Source organism: Amblyomma americanum, chromosome 9, assembly GCF_052857255.1.
Source record: "Amblyomma americanum isolate KBUSLIRL-KWMA chromosome 9, ASM5285725v1, whole genome shotgun sequence".
Lineage (NCBI taxonomy): Eukaryota > Metazoa > Arthropoda > Arachnida > Ixodida > Ixodidae > Amblyomma > Amblyomma americanum.
This window is the reverse complement of record NC_135505.1, coordinates 34,938,172-34,957,224: the sequence shown is the minus strand read 5'-3', so window position 1 is coordinate 34,957,224 and position 19,053 is coordinate 34,938,172. Positions and strand designations below refer to the sequence as shown.

General features: G+C 51.7%; 1 protein-coding gene across 1 annotated transcript in view; it reads left to right on the top strand.

Annotated features, from left to right (window-relative positions):
- The window catches only part of LOC144103229 (parafibromin-like), a 136,705-nt gene that overhangs the window by 101,982 nt on the left and 15,670 nt on the right, over nucleotides 1-19,053 (top strand). The window contains exons 13-14 of the mRNA XM_077636006.1: nucleotides 16,663-16,754; nucleotides 17,473-17,614. Coding sequence (XP_077492132.1) covers nucleotides 16,663-16,754; nucleotides 17,473-17,614 — 234 coding nt within the window. The remainder of the gene's footprint in view (nucleotides 1-16,662; nucleotides 16,755-17,472; nucleotides 17,615-19,053) is intronic.

The following is a 19,053-nucleotide window of genomic DNA, read 5'->3' as shown; positions in this document are numbered from 1 at the left end:
CCGAATTTTCCTGTGTGACTGAAAGGCAGGTGAAGTAATGTGCACAACAGCACGATGAACATGTCCACAACCTGCACTAAGCTGAGCCTAGCCAGTTTCAGACACCTTGTCCTCTTGAGCTGTCTTTCTTTCGGGTTTTGCTGTTTCCTTGTGACCACTCCGTGGCCTTTCTTACGGCTTCGCTCAGCTTTCTACTGCAGTGCCCGTCCTTTCCAGTGAAAACGTTTCTTCTTCCTCGGGGCGTTCATCCGCGGAACTCTTCTGTTCTTCGTGCTTGACTGTCTGCTTCGCTGCTCCTTTGCTTGAGCTAGCATGCTCGTGCTTCCTTCGCCACTTCCTTTTCGCTTGGCGATCACTGCGCTGTTCCGAAGAGCAGGATTCGGATTTCTCCGTCTCGTGGCTACTTTCTGGGCTCTTTGGAAATTTTGCCCCCTTTATTTTGCCTAATATGATGTCGTATATGGGGCACTCCATGCACAGTGCAGTTAGTTTCCCGCTGTAGTAGGGAGTCCGCACATGTACTTCAACTTCCGGCAAGCGCTGAAACGAGCCGTCCACTAGCCGCACAAGGCTCTTCGTTTCAATGAGATCCTTAGCTCTCACTAATGTAGAATATGTCACCACTTCCCGCACTTTTGCGTGCACTCCCAGACACACTTAGAGCATGTGGGGGTAACGGTTTCGGTCACAAGAGATGCCCTCGACCCAGCGTGGCAAGCTCTACCGGAGACCAGCTACCAAGTGACAAGGGGGTTGGTCGTTTAGTGCCCAGCTTTTGCCGGAAGCAAGCCAGAGAATGGGTCGGAGCCAAAGGTTCACAAAACAAAACAAAGTTTATACAGCAAAGAGGCGATACACAGGATTTCACAATCACCAGTATGAGCACATACAAAGTGGTTTGCAAATACACTGCAACTCGTGCAAAGTAACCATAGGGAGAGGTAACTATTCAACAAAATTTTTGCACCTAAAGTGCACTAACACAGAGAGAGACAAATAAACAAAACACAATTTTTTCACCGGGCACTGCGACAGTCCGATAACCTGAGGAGCACGACGGGGCCGATCCACCGACTGGCGCACGTTCTCCCGGGAGTCGAGCGGGCGCGCTTCTCGGAAGCTTGAACAGCGGCTCGGGCTAACCGACAGCGGTTGAAGCCCCTATTTATAGGCGCAGTCTGCGTCTCTTCTTCGCGCCAAGGCAGGCGCATACATACACGCAGCTTCAACTGCACAAACTCCTCCTTCTCACGCCGGGCGTGCGACCCCATTTGTCGAGCGCGGAAATCGCCGTCCAGAAAAATCTAAATCATTCTCACCCCGCGGAGTCATCGGCAGAAGAGCGAAGGGGAGAGGGTATCACTTTAGCGCAGACATGGTTACCCCTTTTCCGTTGACAACGAGCAGAAGCTTCTCCGACATTCTATAAATCGAAGCCGCGCGCGGCCATGCCTCCCTCGGCACCGCGCTGGCGAGCTGAGTGGCAGCAGTACGAGCAAAGCTACGCACTCTCCGATGGTCCTTCCCTGCTGTTTTTTTTATTTTAGTTTACAGCGCGCGAGCGCGATTGCTTCGCTTTGCGCCCTTTCCTTCTAAAATGCGCCGAATTTTGTGACAGTTATGCACACATTTCTATGACAAATTAGTGGAGTCACGGTGAATGCTTTAAGTAGATAATGCATTCAAGTATGGATGATAAGACGCATGCCGGGCTACCGGCATGAATTAACCGTGTAAAGTAAAACAGATTGCTAAATCAGTTTACTGGCAGCGATCACATGATTCTAAGTTAAAAGCATCATCGTCCGAGGATCTGGCGCTCTACTAACCAACGGTTCGGAGTTACGACCCTCATGTACGACCCGCTGCCGTGAGTGCACTGCTTTGATTCACTGCACTCTGGCAGCCCACTGGGTGGCAGAAAATTTGAGTCTGACAGGAAGGCGCATCGTGATCGCATTTCCAACTACCGGAAGCAGCTAGCCCACTGGCAATCATGGCAGCAAGGACAATCACTGTTAATGGAAGGCAGATGCTCTTCCTTGCTTTGTGTCCTGTTGCGTCTCATTGCTACGTACGCGTACGGCAGAAATAGGCTTCTTTTTAGTGGAAAAAATGATATGAAGTTGTTTAGTCCAGCCGCACACTGTGCAATAGCTGATCACGCTCGCACCAGTATACGTTGGTGGTGACGACGCAGACTTGTGCCTTTGGAGTGTTGTGTGCTGTGTAAGCTTCCAGAAATCCTGAAAAGCATGCGACTAGCAATCTAATGGCTTCCAGTTGACACCACATCGGAGGGAAAGATTGTGCATGCGTTGCTCATCAAACAACATGCCTTACTCTCGGATTATCGCGTATTTGTTTACTACACAGCAAGTATGACTGCAGACAATTGACCTTGCACAGTGATTGACTCTGTTGTGGTCATTTTACAATTCCTACTTTCATGAACTGCTTCCTGTTGGCTGTAAGCGAAAAATAATCAAGATAAGTACTGCTCAACTGTAGTCTGTCACCTGCCAGCTATTGCTGCTGGCAAGAAATGCCGGTAGCAGTAGCTGGTGTATATCAGCTGGTTGATTGTTTATCAAGTGCAAGCGGGTGTACTGTAAAAATTTAGCTGCATGTCGCATCTATATGCTACAGCTTTATTATAGAGAGCTAGCACTCGTGCAATCCAGCCTTGCATGTGGGCGCCTTATGTACACGATCATCCACACTTCTAATTCGAACACGGCTCTGGGCAGCCGGCGCTCAGTGCAATGCATCTTTAGGGCGCTTAGATAACTAGCGCGCAGGCACAATGAAAACCATAGGCATGGCTTTTGGGGCGTTGTCTGCTACAGTGCACCAGCACCGCTGGATTGAGCTCGCCTTGCGGAGTTCACTTTCGCATTTAACGCGCAAAGTGCCCGGGGGATTACTGTTTCCGACACAACAGCTTAGAAGCCCGCACCTGCGCATAGTTGAGAGCTGCATCCGCAGAGGCAATGGATTTTTCTTATCGTTTTTTCTTGCAATCAACACGCAATAAAAGGCTGATACGAAGAAAAACTCTATCCAAGTTTGAGTTCAAGTGGTTTACTTCAAGGCCGTCACCATTACTTAGCTGCAGTATTTTATAATTTGATGCATTTTGTGCCCAACAGCCAGAATAAGCCAGCGACTCACGACGTGGCTAAAGCCATGCTTATGGTTCCTACTGCGCATGCGCGCCAGTTATCCAGGCGCCCGAGAGAGGTGCTGCGTGGAGCGCCGGCTGCTCGGAGCCATGTTCAAACTAGAAGTGGACGACTGTGTACGTGTGCTTGCATGATCATCTGTGCTGTGAAATTTTTTGTAGCAATAGCTACATTGCGGTAGCATTTCGAACCTTCACCGTGGCGCCGCCACGGTGCCACGTGGTTGGTCACGTGGCGCGGCGCCGTGGCTGACCACGGGGTTCGGCACGTTGTTGGTCATGTGACCAAGTTGCACTTGGCCAGCTGTAGCTATCCGTCACTCTAGGTTTAACTAAAGCTAAACCACCGCCAATTTTTTTTTTTTAATAAGTCATATGCGAGGTGATGAATGCGTTTAGTACTACCTTTGTCCGTAAAGCTTCGAGACTGATTTATTTTCTTCTCTAGGAGTGATTCCCCAAAACGAATGTTGGTGCTAGGGTGCCTTGATGCCCGCTCGCCTCTGCTTTCAGGTTTGGGACACCCTTTGTACCACCCAGTGCTGCCTTTTCCCCCTCGAAGCAACATGTTGGGTCCCACGCGTCAGTTGCGTGCAGGGCACTATGCGTGTGGCGTGGTTTGTATGCGGCTGCGTGGCGACTGAAATAATGCGACTGAAGTGGAAATAGGCAGTGAATAGCTGTTTCACTCGTGGCAATAGTATTCCAGCACTCTTGAGGGTGTATTATCCACGGTGCAGAAGCTCTAACTACACAGCAATCGAAAAGCTATAACAGACTGCTGTGTGGAGAGTGTGCAGTGAGTGGGGATTCACTGCTTGCTTTGAAAAAAGGCAGCGGTTATTTAGTGTTCCTTCATAGTTGTAACCTACAGTATCAGCTAGGTTGCCAAATTCAGCAGAAGTATGATGCATATGATGAACGTAAGGACTGTTCACAGGGCACCAATTTGCTCGAGTATGGCAGCAGCACGGAGGATGATTTGCCAAATATAGTTATTGCTGCGTTGTTAACCACTGTTGCAACATTCTCTGATATCTTTTTTTTCTTATTACTGCCCCATATCTGGAGAATTCCAAGTGGTAATGGCAAGTTTCTCTTCCATATGGTCCGCTGCCACACTGCCCTGAGGTGTATAACTGTGGCACGTCTGAAACCTAATGGTCAAACTTTCTGAGCTGCTTCCCACAGTGGCTTGTTCCGTAAAAAAATCATGCAGACGGTTGTGTTTCACTCTGAACGGTGTTGACTACATGTAGACTGATGATAGATGCTACGACGTTTTGCTGATTCGTAGTTGGTAAGTAGCCCAGCTTATTTGAGGACAAATTTAACTTATAGGTTAATTATTTCTTTTCGAAACTTGCAGAAACAAATTGTCAAAACCGACTGATCCACAAAGAAACCTCACAAAGTGAGCCCTTGCTAACCAATTCGTTAGAATCCCATTATCCCTGTCAAGTTAAACTAAGAAAGTGGAGTCGGAGCAATGCGGGCCGCCTCCCTCGCTTCCGCGGAACTCTCTGCTCCAGTTTCCAAAAGATGCTGGCTTGTAGCCTCACTCAATTGCAGTCGGGCAAGGCATTAGTTCTCTCAAAGATATATAGGTCTGGGCTATTTGGAAAACCGCGTTTTGTGTAAAGCACGCAGAAAGACACGGACGAGTCAATTTGACAGACAAGCTGTCATCTCCGCAGCTGTCATAAAGAGCGAAAAAAAAAACTAAACTCTCGGAAATGTCTGCCCAGATACACGCGTGATGAGTTTTACTGATGTGGCTGCTTGACGCCGACGAAAAAAGCCTTTTCCACCTTGTAGTAGAGAAAAGAGGCTCCTTTCGCTGCGCGTCACGCAGCCACAACTTTTTTGCTTACCGACGCAAAGAATGCAGGTACTGTGCCAGGATTATAGTGAGCTGGTGCAAAGAAGTAAAGGTGGAGGTGAGAGAGGATTAGAATGCCTTCATGACATAAAGATAAACACTGAACGAAATGAAGGACGAGAGTTCACTCATAGCGGCTTACGTGCGATAGCACGCCTAAAAAATATGTGCATACCTTACTGGGAAACGTCTTTGTCGTCATGTTCTGTAGAAAGTTTTCTGAAAATTTTGATGTGGCCTGGAAAGCTTTAATCCTTACCTCTCCTTGGTGCAATAAACTGCAGGATGATTTCAGCTTTCCCGATCTACGTCATCGGCACACGTGCTAGTGGTCTGGCGAACAAAACATGAGACTTCTGGCAGCCTCATGCAGAAGGTGCGATGTGGACTGAAGCTGCTGTATACATGTGTACTGAGGCTGCTGTATACTAGGAAGAATAAAGGCCGCGGTGCGTAATGATGCGTCTCGTATCGGGAGAAGGAAGGTGGCGGGGAACGCTCGAAACATACAAAACCGAGGTGAAAGTAGGCAGTTTCTCCATGGGGCCATGCCTCTTTGCTTGAAGTGAGCTCGTGTTGTGTGTGTGATGCAGCAGTTGGAAATGAAGCTATGAGAGACTTTTGTGTTCCCGGATGTTCTGTTAACTCTAGAAAAGGACAGCAGCTATTTCGCTTTGCTTGGGAGAGCGCATCAAGAAAAAAAGTGGGAATCAGATGTCAAGCGAGACGGCAGGAGACACACAGAACTCCAAAGTATGCGATGCAAGGCATGCGAGATGCTTTCATTCCAGAACAGCTTTTACAGGGAAGCAGATTTATAAGGCGCAACTTTAACATGCCATCCTCGTAAACTGACATTAGCAGCTGTAAAAGGAGACTTCTCGCACTTGAATTCATGGCGAACGAGAAGCTGTTTGAATGGCTGTGTTTGTCGAATACATAAATGGAGCTGAAAATAAGTAATCCTGTTTGAAAAGCAATCCTGGTCAGTAGAATGCACTGGAGTATGCCACACCTGTTCTATGAATGTAACGACTGGTCACAATGCAGCGAGTTCCTCGGTCGATTAGCTGTGAAAGATGATATACTTCAGCATAACTCAGATTCACTGGTTGAACAATCTCTGGTCGCATCCTGTCTTGGCAGAACACCAAATTTGTGAAAATCCATACGTCAGTGGCAATTTTCTCTTCGAAACGGGCTGCCGCAGCATTGCGCTCAGCGCAGCCGAACGGGAGAAGAGTGGAACCCAACATTCCGCCGTTGAGAGCGATGTCCTCACCCTGAAAGTGGCGCTCGCCAGTGAGGCACCCTAGTTGGTGTGTATGTGTAGTGCCGTCTTTTCGGGATAACCGGAGCTATTTATGTTAATTGCTGTGGCAGCCGCTAGATGGCACTACAAGTAGAAAAATATGTTGTCACTAGTCATCTGCTCATTCTACTGTGAGCGAATGTGGAGAGATGGACGTCCACCTCGAACAGCGCGTAAACATAAAATTCTGTGTGAAGCTTGACAAGGCAGCCACCAGGACATATGAGCTCCTTCATGACACTCACGGCAATGAGACATTATCGCGGGCGCGAGTTTTCGAGTGACGCAAGAGGTTCTTCGGGGAGAGCGTTGGTGGAAGATGACTCAAGGCAGGGGCGCCCTTCAACCTCACGGAATGAAAACAACTTGGCTCGGATCAGGGAAATCGTACAGCAAGACCGCACTATTACAGTCCGCATGCTATCAGATTCTCTCGACATTAGTAAGACAATATGCCACCAAATTTTGCGTTAGAACTTGGGGAAACGAAAGCTGAATGCTAGACTTGTGCTGCATTCTCTCACACAGGACCAGAAGGGCATGCGGGCATCAGTGGGTGCTGATTTGCTCTCCGATGCAGAGAAGGATGCTGTATTCATCAACAGCGTCATTGCTGAAGATGAAACATGGTGTTTTCAATACGATCCACAAACCCGAATGGCGGTCTGCAAGCTCTGTGGCATCGAGGAAGGCGCGGTGACAGAAGACCAAAACAAAGACGATGCTGATAGTTTTTTTCGATACCAGAGGTGTCATACATCACGAGTTTGTTCGACAAGGGCAGACGGTGAATCAGGAGTTTTATATCCGCGTGCTCCAACACATGCGTGATGCACTGCGACGCTGTCGCCCTGACTTGTGGGCATCTGGACAATGGAGCCTTCTCCACGATAACGCAACGCCGCACACTGCTCTCAGCATGACAGAATTTCTTGTCAAGCACAGCATTACTATACTTCCCCATTCGCCATACTCGCTTAACCTCTCCCCATGCGATTTTTTCTGTTTTCTCGTATGAAGAGAGGCCTAAAAGATCACTGGATGGGGAGCGTGGAGGCTATCCCCGACGCCACGACAAAGGAGCTGACAGCCCTGCCAAAAGAAGCATTCTCCAACTGTTTCCAAGACCTCAAGAGGCGTTGGAAGCTGTGTATAGACTACAAGAGAGACTATTTCGAAGGGGTGCTTCACAAATGACTTCAATGTTGAACGCATTTTTTTAATGGACTCAGTCTCGGACAAAGGTTGTACTTCTCACATATCTTAAGCATTTGTGGCAGAAGGCCTGAGCATCAAGCTATACTGCAGTTGGCGATGATCGATTCAGCACCTGCCTCTGCCACCGTGAAAACTGTGTGGCTACATATGCCCGCACAGGTAGATGCTTTGAGCAGTGTGCTCTTGAAGGCTTTTAATAATGGGCATGCTTCAATTATTCAGGAATTTCTCAAAGTATATCCGCCTTTCCACTGTGCAGAAAGCAAAGAAGACCACGCTCCCTTATCGCGCTCAGCTAACACCTCGCCACACACGCTAACCATGTGCATGTATGCGCGCGTCTGAGTGCATACTCGTCACTGGAATATAAGTGCGAGAAGTATGTACTCGGCACTGGGAAATAAACAAACAGTGAGAAGTGTCGCACAAGGCGCCATTGCAGGTGACACCTCTCCATTCTCAGAATTCTTTTTTGCACACACAAAGACAATGCAATAATACAAGAAAGACAGGACAGAGCGCCACTTTCAACTGTTTTATTCAGAAAAGGAACATCACTTTTATACCCAAAAAAAGGAAGGGATTATCATAAATGCCACATGCAGGCCAAAAAGCACAAAGTTAGGGCACAGTTGACTCACCTCTTATTTAATTCATCTTGAAAGGCGAAATCTTTGTCATACACTATCACAGATGGCGTACTAACACATGAACTACCACCTTTCCTAATGTCGTAGGCTTTAGCCAGTTTCCACTGAAGCTTACCATATTACCTACCTCTCCGCTTTCTGCTAATTGCCAGAGCCAGCCCGTGGGCAGCCCGAAACTGCCCAGCTAGAAAAAACAAACGCGTTCTAGGCAGCCACCGAAAGTGTGCGAAGCAGCCTGAGAAAATCGAGCGCCTGGCTCTACGTTCTGACATCCTGCGGGCAGCTTGTGGGCAGCCAGAGGTGTATAATGACCATGACTAGATTTAAAGCACTTTCGGTGTGGCTTTGATGCAAAGCACACTAGGCCTAATGGCACTGGGCAAAATACGCGCTACTACGGTGCCCCAGCCTACCGGCAGCACGTTCCCTGAAACATGCCGCTAGCATGGGTGCACCCCATTCTAGTTTTTTTGTGCAGCATAACGTTTTGTCATTTGTGGTACGAACGCCGAGCGCGCAAGATGAATTAGCAATGCTGCTGCACTGCACGTTCACGGTTCCAGACGGAATCCGGTGCGTGGAACGATGCGTGTGTGGTTGTATCGAGTGTCGCAGGCAGTTATTGTCTGTCAGCTCCCAGTGTAACGTACCACATGTGCAAAGTTATGCACACATGAAGCAATTTTTTTGGCTGACTTCATTTTTTTTCCGAATATCGGCTGCCATGTTGGGGTGTGGTGCTTACACGAGGGCAGCCCTTATACGAGTAGTACAGTAATGTTCCTTGTAGAAAACACTCAGATTGATAAAGCTATTTAGAGAATGTCGCTGCATGAACCATTCCTTTGGCCAAAAGTTGAGAGTGACTCTTGGCTTCTGCCATGTTTTGTTATCAGTCCAGGCTCTCTGCAAGTTTGGTATAGCAATGAAGCACGTAAAGAATTATAATGCCAAAACTACTGAAGATATATGAGTGAAAATTTGTATTTATTCATTCAGTGCACTTTTTCATTGCTTTTATGCCAAGAAATAAAAAATTTCACCTCTGAAAGCGTCCCCCATGAACACAAGTGCTAGGTAGTATGGAAACTTTCACAGCATTTCTTGAAGGCTTGCCACGGGCTGAACGCACATTTTATGCCATACAGTTTTATGCCATAAATACAAAACCTCATCTTGCTGCATTCCTGCATCTCTCCATGGTAGATGAAATGCAGCACCGCCTGCTTTTTTTCTTGGTAGTCCTGAGAAACTGTGACAGCACCGCACTAGTTGCCATCATTATGCAGTGAATGCACTGTTGTGCACAGGTCCCATGGTGCCATCCATCAGCATGGTTGGCAACCAGCTCTGATTTGTGCTCTGATTTGTTTGCCCCTCTCAACGCTAGTCTCCTTGCGAGTTTCACACCAGAGCAGAAGACTGCTGAACTGTCGACAGTGCCATGATTATATGGGCACTCACAAAGGTGATAAGGGGAAGGTGAGCGCTTAGCTAACGCCACAGAGAACCAGGCAATCGCTACTGTATGAGACGCAGAAAAAGCTACTTCATGCTGACTTCTACTCTCGGTTACAGGAGAGGCAGTTCTTTTTAGGATGATCTCTGTGCAATATGCGTACCTATTTTTTGAAACATTCAAGAAAGATGTGCGCATATTACCCAAGTAAATATGGTAGTTGCTGTTGCCTTGCTGCCACCGCTGTCCCTTGGAAAACATAATAGCAACAGGGTTTTGCCATAGTTGAGGTTGAATTCAGTAGATTTGGAGTAATTAGGCATGATGCATCCCAAATGAGTACGTTAGGGCCATTTTTTCAGTGTTGAGGTACAAGTAGAATTGCTCCATGATTTTGTGAAGGGATGATCGTCGACCTCCGTAGGGAGAAAACGTGTTTTTCGTGCCCTCTCCTGTTTACCCGAGCGCTCCCTTCGCGGCATCGAGTCCGCCTGTTCCCGTGTCCCAGAGTTTTCTTTTTTTTTCTTTTAGTTTTTCTTTTTTTCCATTACGCAATAGCCTAGCTCAGGCCCACTCCCCGTGGCCTGTGTGCCATGGCCCCTCCAGCCCCCTGACCATCGGCACCCCTACCATCTGAACCATGGCGGACGAAGAAGATGCCCTCCACATGCTCGATGAGGATGGCATCCGAAACGCCCTCCATCGTCACAGGCGACTAAACAGCTTCGGGTGCTCCCGCAGCCTGCGGAAACTGATCACTGAAGCGAACGCCACCCTTCAGCGCCAAGGAGAAGCGGCCCGCCTGGTCACTGCGATACAGAGGACCCCTCCACCTGGCGACGCACCCGCAATCGCCAGCACATCCTCGGTGAATGCGGCCAGCGGCCAGGAAGCAAGCAAAGGTGGATGCGATGAAACCTTTGTAACACCGCCGCCACCGCGGCTAAAACGATTCGACAGCATCACGCCTGTCACCATCAGCCGTAGCGAAGCAGCCCACGGCCCAGCCCTGCTCTCAACCAAGCCGAGTACAGCTGACGCGGCGTGTCAACACGATGACACCCAGACATGCCTGGATTCCCAAAATCCAGCCATTCCAGAAGCAGACAGCAATGTGCTCCCCGCTCCTGCCGCCACAACAAACCCCGCCCCGGCCGAAGCATTCACAGAGGCAGACTACGAACGTGCTGCTCTCGCCTACGCAGAAAAAAGAGCCAGTGCCCCTCCGGCCAGGCGGCTCCCCACTCCCCCTCCCGCGGAGCCCGACAGAGCGACAGCGAAGGGGCTTGGCGCCGCAGTACAAAAGCCAGCGAGGAATGCCCCAAGACGCCGCATACAAACCACCGCAGCGGCTCCCCTGGCTCCTGCCGATCAGCCGTCGGCAGCGCGCCTCACCGCAGCACCACCACAACAGGGAAAGAAGTCGGGCATCGCCACCGTTCTTTACTATCCCGTGGACAGGATGGCCAACTATCTAAAGCCAACAAGAGACGCCATCGCCGCTCAACTGTCCAAACTACCGGGGGTGAAAGCTGTGCGTGTGAATTTCCGCCGGAACGTGGTCGCCGTGGACGCGCACGCATCTGCCGACCTCGACCCACTCCTCGGCATCACCACCATCTGCGACATCAAGGTCCGAGCCAAGGAGGCCGGCGGCAACAGCTGCACCGGTCGAGTGTTTCGCGTGGACCGCGCGCTCTCGACCGAGGACATCATGTCGGGCATCGAGTGCAAGGTGCCGGTGCTAGCCTGCACGAGAAGCGGAAACGACATCATACTCCGCTTCGCGGGCACCCACCCACCCGAAGAGGTCTCCCTCTTCAAACTGCGCCGCCCCGTCCGCGCCCGACTACCGAGGCCGCTCCAATGCCTGCAGTGCGGTGTCATCGGCCATGCCACTGCTGTGTGTACCGCAAAGCCGAGGTGCCTCCGCTGTGGACGCGATCACCACAAGTCCCGATGTGACTCACCCCGGCCGCGATGCATTAACTGCAACGGCACGCACACATCAACCGAGCCGCGCTGCCCCCGTTGGCAACAAGAACGCAAAGTGGCCGTCCTCCTGGCGTCATCGCATCACCCCATGTCTCGCCGTGACGCTCGCCGTGCAGTTACTGCAAAACAAACATCTGCTGCATTTTCAAGCCAGACAGCTCCTGCGGATTCAACCATAAAGGGCCCCCCTGCACCAACACAGCAGGACCTTACGCTTGCTGACGCCCTGCCCAATAGACCAGCAGCAAAAACGGGAAGCAATACCGACATCGAAGCACACTGTGAACCGGCGACGGAAGTCACTGCGACTCCAACTGGAAGTGTCACTGCACGCAACTGTGCCCCAGCGCTCCCGCATACCGCTCGGTCTTTCCGTGACGTGGTGGTAGGGAGGAAGCCAGACAGCGCACCTATCGCTCAGCTCGACCAGCGTGATGCTGTCATCGCCGCGCTTGCCGCTGCCGTTCGTGCCCTCATAGAGGAATTGCCCAGCGCATCTCCGGCCCGCCAGTTATGTGCAGCTGCACTTGCAGCACAGCAAGCTCTGAACCATCATGGCTAGAAACAGTCGCGTCAACCGGCCGCGTGTGTTGCAGTGGAACTGCTGCCATCTACGCCGCCGTCAACCTGAGCTAGCAGCCATGCTACCTCTACAAAAGTACGACGTCATCGCGCTACAAGAGACTTACACGCGCGCAGAGGACCTCGTACTTCCCGGATACTTGGGCTACAGCAGCCCAACCGAGTGCGCGCTGGTGACCTGTGCTGACATTCCTTGCACCGACGCCCCCTGGATCCCCTCGGGCAGCTATATATGTCCGTGCATCTTTTGCGCACCATGTAGTGCCTACTGCAGACCTCACCGGTGGCCCCGTCGAGTGTGTTGCCGTCACAGTGCGACTCGGGGGAACTGACACCACCGTTGCAAGTGTCTATGTGCGGCCTGGATACCCGTGGGACGCACGGCTCATCGTTCGTCTCACTCAACGAATCAAGCAAAACCTACTCATTTGTGGTGACTTCAACTGTCGCCATGTTGAGTGGGGTTCCCACACCTCATCCAGACAGGGATGTGACGTGCTAGACGCTATTCGCGCTGCGGGACTGAACCTGTTGAACACAGGTAGTCCAACGTTTGTGCGTCCGAACTGCACTCCTACAGCTATCGACCTCAGCGTGGCTTCCCCAGATTGTGCCTACGACTGGTCTACGCACCCCGATACTGCAGGATCAGACCACCTGCCTATTGACATCTTGCCACGAACTGAACGCCCTGCGGACAAAGTGACATACAGTGTAGTGCAGTGGTCGCGCTTCCGCGAGCTATGTGAGCAAAATCCATGTGAACCACATAACTTCTTCGATCACATTGCCGCCTGCGCGAGTGGTGCCACAATACGCTGTGCTGTGCTCCCCGGAACACCTGTGCCAGACATCAAACTCTTGAACCTGCGTGCTGCGCGTCGAAGGGCTCAACGCCGTGCACGGCGCACGAACAAGCCCGCACACTGGACTATCTACAAGCGTCTGGATGCTGCGTGCCTGCGTCACGCCAAACGGCTGCGTCGTCGCAGCTGGATTTCAGTGTGTCGTGCCCTGGACGAACCCCGTGCTCAGGCTCGCGGCTGGCGGATTCTTTCATCAATGCTGCACTCCAAAGCACCACGCTTCCCTGCCCTTTCCATAGCGGTGGCTAAAGGGATAGATGCTCTTGCGCTGGCCGACCTCCTCGCTGAACACTTTGTCCCCACTCTGGTGAGTGACACGCCCATCGCCTCCATCTTTTCTGTTTCTCCATTCGTACCTTTCGTATGGTTCTCGCGCGAATTTCATGCCCTGTGCACTGAGCCTTTCACAACGCACGAGCTGGATGTCGCGCTCGAACACAAGCGCAAGCGGCGAAGTGCCCCAGGTTCAGATCAAGTCACTCACCAGATGCTGAGGAATTTAAATTGTAACCAACGTCAGCGCCTGCTTGAAGCTTACAATGAAGTATTTGCAACCGGAGATGTCCCCCAGTCCTGGCGCACTGCCATCGTTATTCCTGTCCTGAAGCCGGGAAAGCCTTCTGCAAACATCAACTCTTACAGGCCGATATCTCTCACCTCAGTCCCAGGGAAAACGATGGAATATATGGCACTGAAGCGGCTTCAATGGATGGCGGACGTGAGAGGTGCACTGGCACCAGAACAAAGCGGATTCCGCCATTCCCGATGCACCGCCGACTGCATAGCGGAAATATCGGCCTTCTTAGAGGAAGCAAAATATAAGAAGCAGGCTGCCTACCTCGTCCTCCTCGACATTCAGAGCGCTTTTGACTCGCTCGCCCACGCATCTATACTTGATGCTCTGGTAAACATAGGCGTGGCTGAGAATTTATACCGATATGTCAAATCGTTTCTCTCAGGCAGAACAATGCGTGTGAAAGTTGGTGGCTCGCTCAGCACACCCCGCCACATCACCAAGGGCGTTCCGCAGGGCAGTGTTCTTAGTCCCTTCTTATTTAATATCGTGCTGGCTAACATCCCGAACATTATCCCTCGTTCCCTTCTGTATCAGGTGCGCGTCAGCATATATGCTGACGACATAGCCCTCTACTGCAGTGGCCCCACACTGTCTGGTCGTACAGTTAGAGCGCAGTTGCAACATGCACTAGAATGTGTCGGAGAATATCTCTCCACCGTGGGGCTCAGCCTGTCAACTTCCAAAACGGAGGCCCTCGTGCTCCACCCTCGTCCTGCTGCATGGAAACTCATACCCAACCTGCAGCTAAAAGGGGTGCCCCTTCCGTGGAAAAAAAGTGCCCGCTATCTTGGACTCGTTATCGACGCGCAGCTCACCTGGCGGCCAGCTGTAGCTAAACTGCGGAAAGAGGCGCGCCAAGTGGCCGATGTGGCTAACCGACTACAAGCCAAAGGAGAAGGCTGCTCCCCAGAGCTGGCATACCGGTTCTACAACGGGATAGCGGTACCTAAACTCCTGTACGCTCTACCGCTCGTCGACCTGCGCCCCAGCCTGTGGCGCGCCATCGACGTAGACCAACGCGCTGCGATCCGCCGTTTTATGCGCCTGCCGCGCTGGTCGCAAGTACCTGCCACCTATGCAGAAGCTGCCACATGGCCGATCTCTCTCCGGGCACAACTAACAGCCCTCAACACTGTCGAGCGCATGCAAAGAGCTCCGGGAACTTCGCAACTCCTCAGCCGACTGTCCGAAGCCCGCCACTCGCACATGGGCCGCGCAGCACAGCTGTTTGGCGCGCACATCGCCCGACCGCCCTCTAGCTGCAGCCCGGCACTTCCGCCCCACCTGCGCGCCCCGCTCAGCATCCAGACCGTCATCCCAGGCGTGCGATCCAAGAAAGACACACCCGTCTGCGCGCTACAGCAAGAAACCGCTGCGCTTCTCCACGAGGATTGCAGCGGCCGAGTGGAAATATATACCGACGGATCCGTGCTGGAAGGAGGCGCATCAGCGGCTGCCGCATGTGTAGTCCCTTCTCTCGGCATCGCCAGGCAGAGCCGCCTCACATGCAGTGCCTCGTCCACAACCGCAGAAGTTGCCGCCCTGCACTTGGCAGCTGATCTCATCCTGGAGACACCAGACCTCTCTCCAGCTGTCGTCCTCAGTGACTCCAAGGCTGCGCTCACCACGCTGCGGAGGTCGCACCATACACTGCCCATGTATGCCAACCTGGACAACAAGCTACGCCAGGCACGAGCACTCGGCCGCGACGTTCTGCTCCAATGGCTCCCGTCCCACGTCGGAATCAGCGGCAACGAGCAGGCTGACCAACTGGCCAAGCAAGCTCACGCCGACGGCACACCGGAGTGCACTGCAATATCCCCCCTCGATGTGGCCCGGCACAACATCAAAGCCCGCATCGTCGCACAACACCCGGATGCCAGAGTAGCCGCAGGCAAAGCACCGAAGCCCATAAGCTCCCGTGACTTCGATCTCATTGACCGGACCACCCTCCTTAGGATGCGCATAGGCTGCGTCTGGACAGCCGAGCGCATGCATCGTCTACGAGGCGCAGCCAGCCCCATGTGCAAAGATTGTGGAGAAGTGGAAACGCTCGATCACCTCCTCTCAAAGTGTCCTGCCTTCAAGAAGCACAGAGAAGTGCTGGAGGCAAGCTACAGACGCCTGGCCCTACCCTGCGAGAGCGCACAACAACTGCTTTTCCCAGCCGGCCCGCGCGAGAAAACGCGACGCGCCTTCGGGGCTCTGCTCCAATATGTACGAGATGCCCAACTGCTGGAGCGGTTTTAACCTCCCCCTCCCTGGCGGATATCCCCTACAAACCGCACCTTTTGAAGTGCCGCACAGTTACGTCAGATGGTGATGGGTAACGGTAACTGTGTACCAAGATTATCGACTCAGGCCTGCTGCCCCGCATTCCATGCTCGGTAAACACGCCGCTTGCCGGCATTCACGCGCACATCCAGCCACCTCCCTATTGGCCGAGAGACCTGCGCCTCCGTGCGGTCCGCGCGCTTCCAAACCACGCCCCTCGCTCTCTCAGTCGGCTCTGTCTCCCAGTCGAGTGCGCATCGGCGCTCTGCTCTTGGCGCGGCCTCCCCCTCCCGGCCCGAATACGCGAAGACGGGAATCGCGACTGCGCATCTGCGAGCTCTACTTTCTCCCACTATCCTGTTCCTCCTACCCTCCCCCTGCGCGGCGCAACGACCATTTCCTCACCTGAAAGAGAGAAATTACCGCACGCGTCGTGCTCCCCCCAATTTCTTATTCCTTTCCCCAAGAACATCCATCTCTCTCTCTCTCTCTCTCTCTCTCTCTCTCTCTCTCTCTCTCTCTCTCTCTCTCTCTCTCTCTCTCTCTCTCTCTCTCCATGATTTTGTGAGTAGGTTTCCGTCCACTCACTCATGTCAGAAGCCTGTGAGGTGGCCCCAGTGGCAACAGCAAATGGCATGGCTCCTCCTTGGCTCTTCTTTCCAGGGAGCGGGTGGTTGCTGTGTTTGTGCAAGGCCCGGCATGGCAGTTCAAGGGTTGGCCCTGGGGAGGAAACCCCATCGAGATCTTCTCACGCAGTAAGTGCAAAGGATCCTCATTGTATGGATCACACAAGTGATGAGCCCACAAAAAAGGACACCCAGTGGTTGTACCATGCTGGCTGCAGAAGTCAGCAGCAGCAGCTTCTCTAGCGAAAAGGGAGCCGTGGTCAGTAAGGGGAAAAGGGCTGTCTAGTGATTCCTTCCGAGGCGGAAATGCCTGGAGGTATTGTGTCAACAAGGCTGCTTCAGCTTGTTTGGCAGCTCACTACCTTCCTTCGCTAGGCCCACTGACTTCTTCCTATGCAAGCAGATTCCTTCTTGATGTTAAATGCTTGCATTGCAATTTATGAAATTTATTGATAGGTCTTTTTGTGTTACCTGGGTTCATTTCCAGTTGGCTCAAGGATTTTTTAGAGTGCAGCAACATCTCAATTGTCGTAAACATATTTGCATGGCACCTTGGAAATGACATGGCCTCTGTGGTGCGGGTCCTTATGACAGTGCTCGCCAGTGCACTTCAAATTTCACGTAAACTTTCCCTCATGCTGTTGCGGCGCACTTGTTTGTGTAGAAAACCATGTAATTAATGGTTGAAGGTTGTCTGTGCTCATTTGAATGAAGACGCGAGTGACATTTGGCTCAAGTGCAGCAACAGCCAGGAGGGCAGTTAAAGGCGAGAAACATTTGGGTCACAAGTAGTGAAAACGAGTGCAGTGGATGCGAGGCACTGATTCTTGCCACCCCTGTTCTGCAGTCAAGGCGTTCCACCTCAAGTGGGATGAGATCGCACTGGAGAGCAACGTGGCCAAATGGGCTGTGCAAGTGATTCAACTGAGCAAGCAGAAGCGACACCTGGACAGGGCCAACCTGCTGAACTTCTGGGAAGTGCTTGACAGGTGAGGCCAGCTCCCACTGCCTGCATGTAGTGACTGCTGCATGGTTCTTCTGGAGCAACTTCAGAGTGGCCGCTTGTTGCCTCCTATTGCCGTTGGCACTGTGATTTTAAGTTTTAAGCAAATAGTTAGCGACTGCATGAAAGTGGCAGAAAAAGAGGCAGCTCATTAGAGCTCATATGCATATGTCAAAAGAAATGGTTGGCACAATGCGCTAAGGCAGTTGAAATAAATGAAGCAAAATTAGAATAAATGCTTTTCAGCTTGCATTCAGCAATGTTCATTTAGCAAGTCAACGTGCACTTAAGTCACAGCCTTAAGCCCTTAACACGTGAAGCTTCACATGAAGCTCATTTTAAACATAAAAGTTGGTGGCAGCTTTTTCGGACACGATTCATTTTCAAGGCTTGTGTGGTGCCAATCGAGTCACGCCTGCGATACACATGATGTGTAACCGTGGCTGAAATTTTGGATGCATCATACCTGATTGCTCAAGTCCTCCAACCTCACACGTACCACTGTCAGATATATTCCACTATGGGAAAGTCAAAAGACAGTAGTGGGCATTGCGCTGCTCTGGAAAAAAGAAGATATGCCAGCGTGCCCTCTTCCCCTACCACATGCACCTCTGTGCAAAGGCATGGTGTACACCTGCTCATGGTGTGCACATGGAACTTATTTGAGCCGAGCCCTTTCATTCAAACACGCAAAAAAGTAGCAGCATGGGAGGCATACCGCCACATCAAGTCACTGAGTGCAATGTAATGACGGTGTTCTTTGCAGTCCCCACTTTCCCACTGCAGAGTAGTACCTCTCTATTGTAAAGTTCCTCGGATGTGCAAAAATCTTTGCTGTATCAGTTGTTGGTGATGACATGGTTTTAAGGATGCTGTCTGTTCATTCTGCTACTTACTAAACATGCAGTGTTTAGGTTTCACATTGGGGCTTTGTCCCATCATGTGTGCCCATCAGTGCTGTGCAGGACAGTACAGTTGTGGTGAGGCGATTGCGTGTAGCGCGTTGTTTTCGCACGCTGACATTGCAAGCACTCACGAGTCCAGCGACACACATCTCGGTTGACGTTTGGCCAGACGAACTTAGACATCACGAGCCGCTGCGTAGCACGAATGCTGGGATGGCTTGCGTTGTGCAGCTGTTGGAAGACTTGGCGGCGGAACGTGGTGGGTACAAAAGGCCGTGAAGAACCACTGGAAATGTCGCACACGATGGTGCCCGAGCAGAACGGCAGGGGCATTGGCGACAAGGTCAGAGAGCCAGGGTTGGCCTGGAGGGCTTGAAGCTCACTGTCTAACGGCTGTGCGGCAACCAGCGCTGTGAAGTCAAGAGCGCCTGATGCAAGAGCGACACGGGAGAGCGCATCGGCGGCATTGTTCACAGGTGCTTCAATGTGTCTTATATCCACTGTAAATTCAGAAATAAAA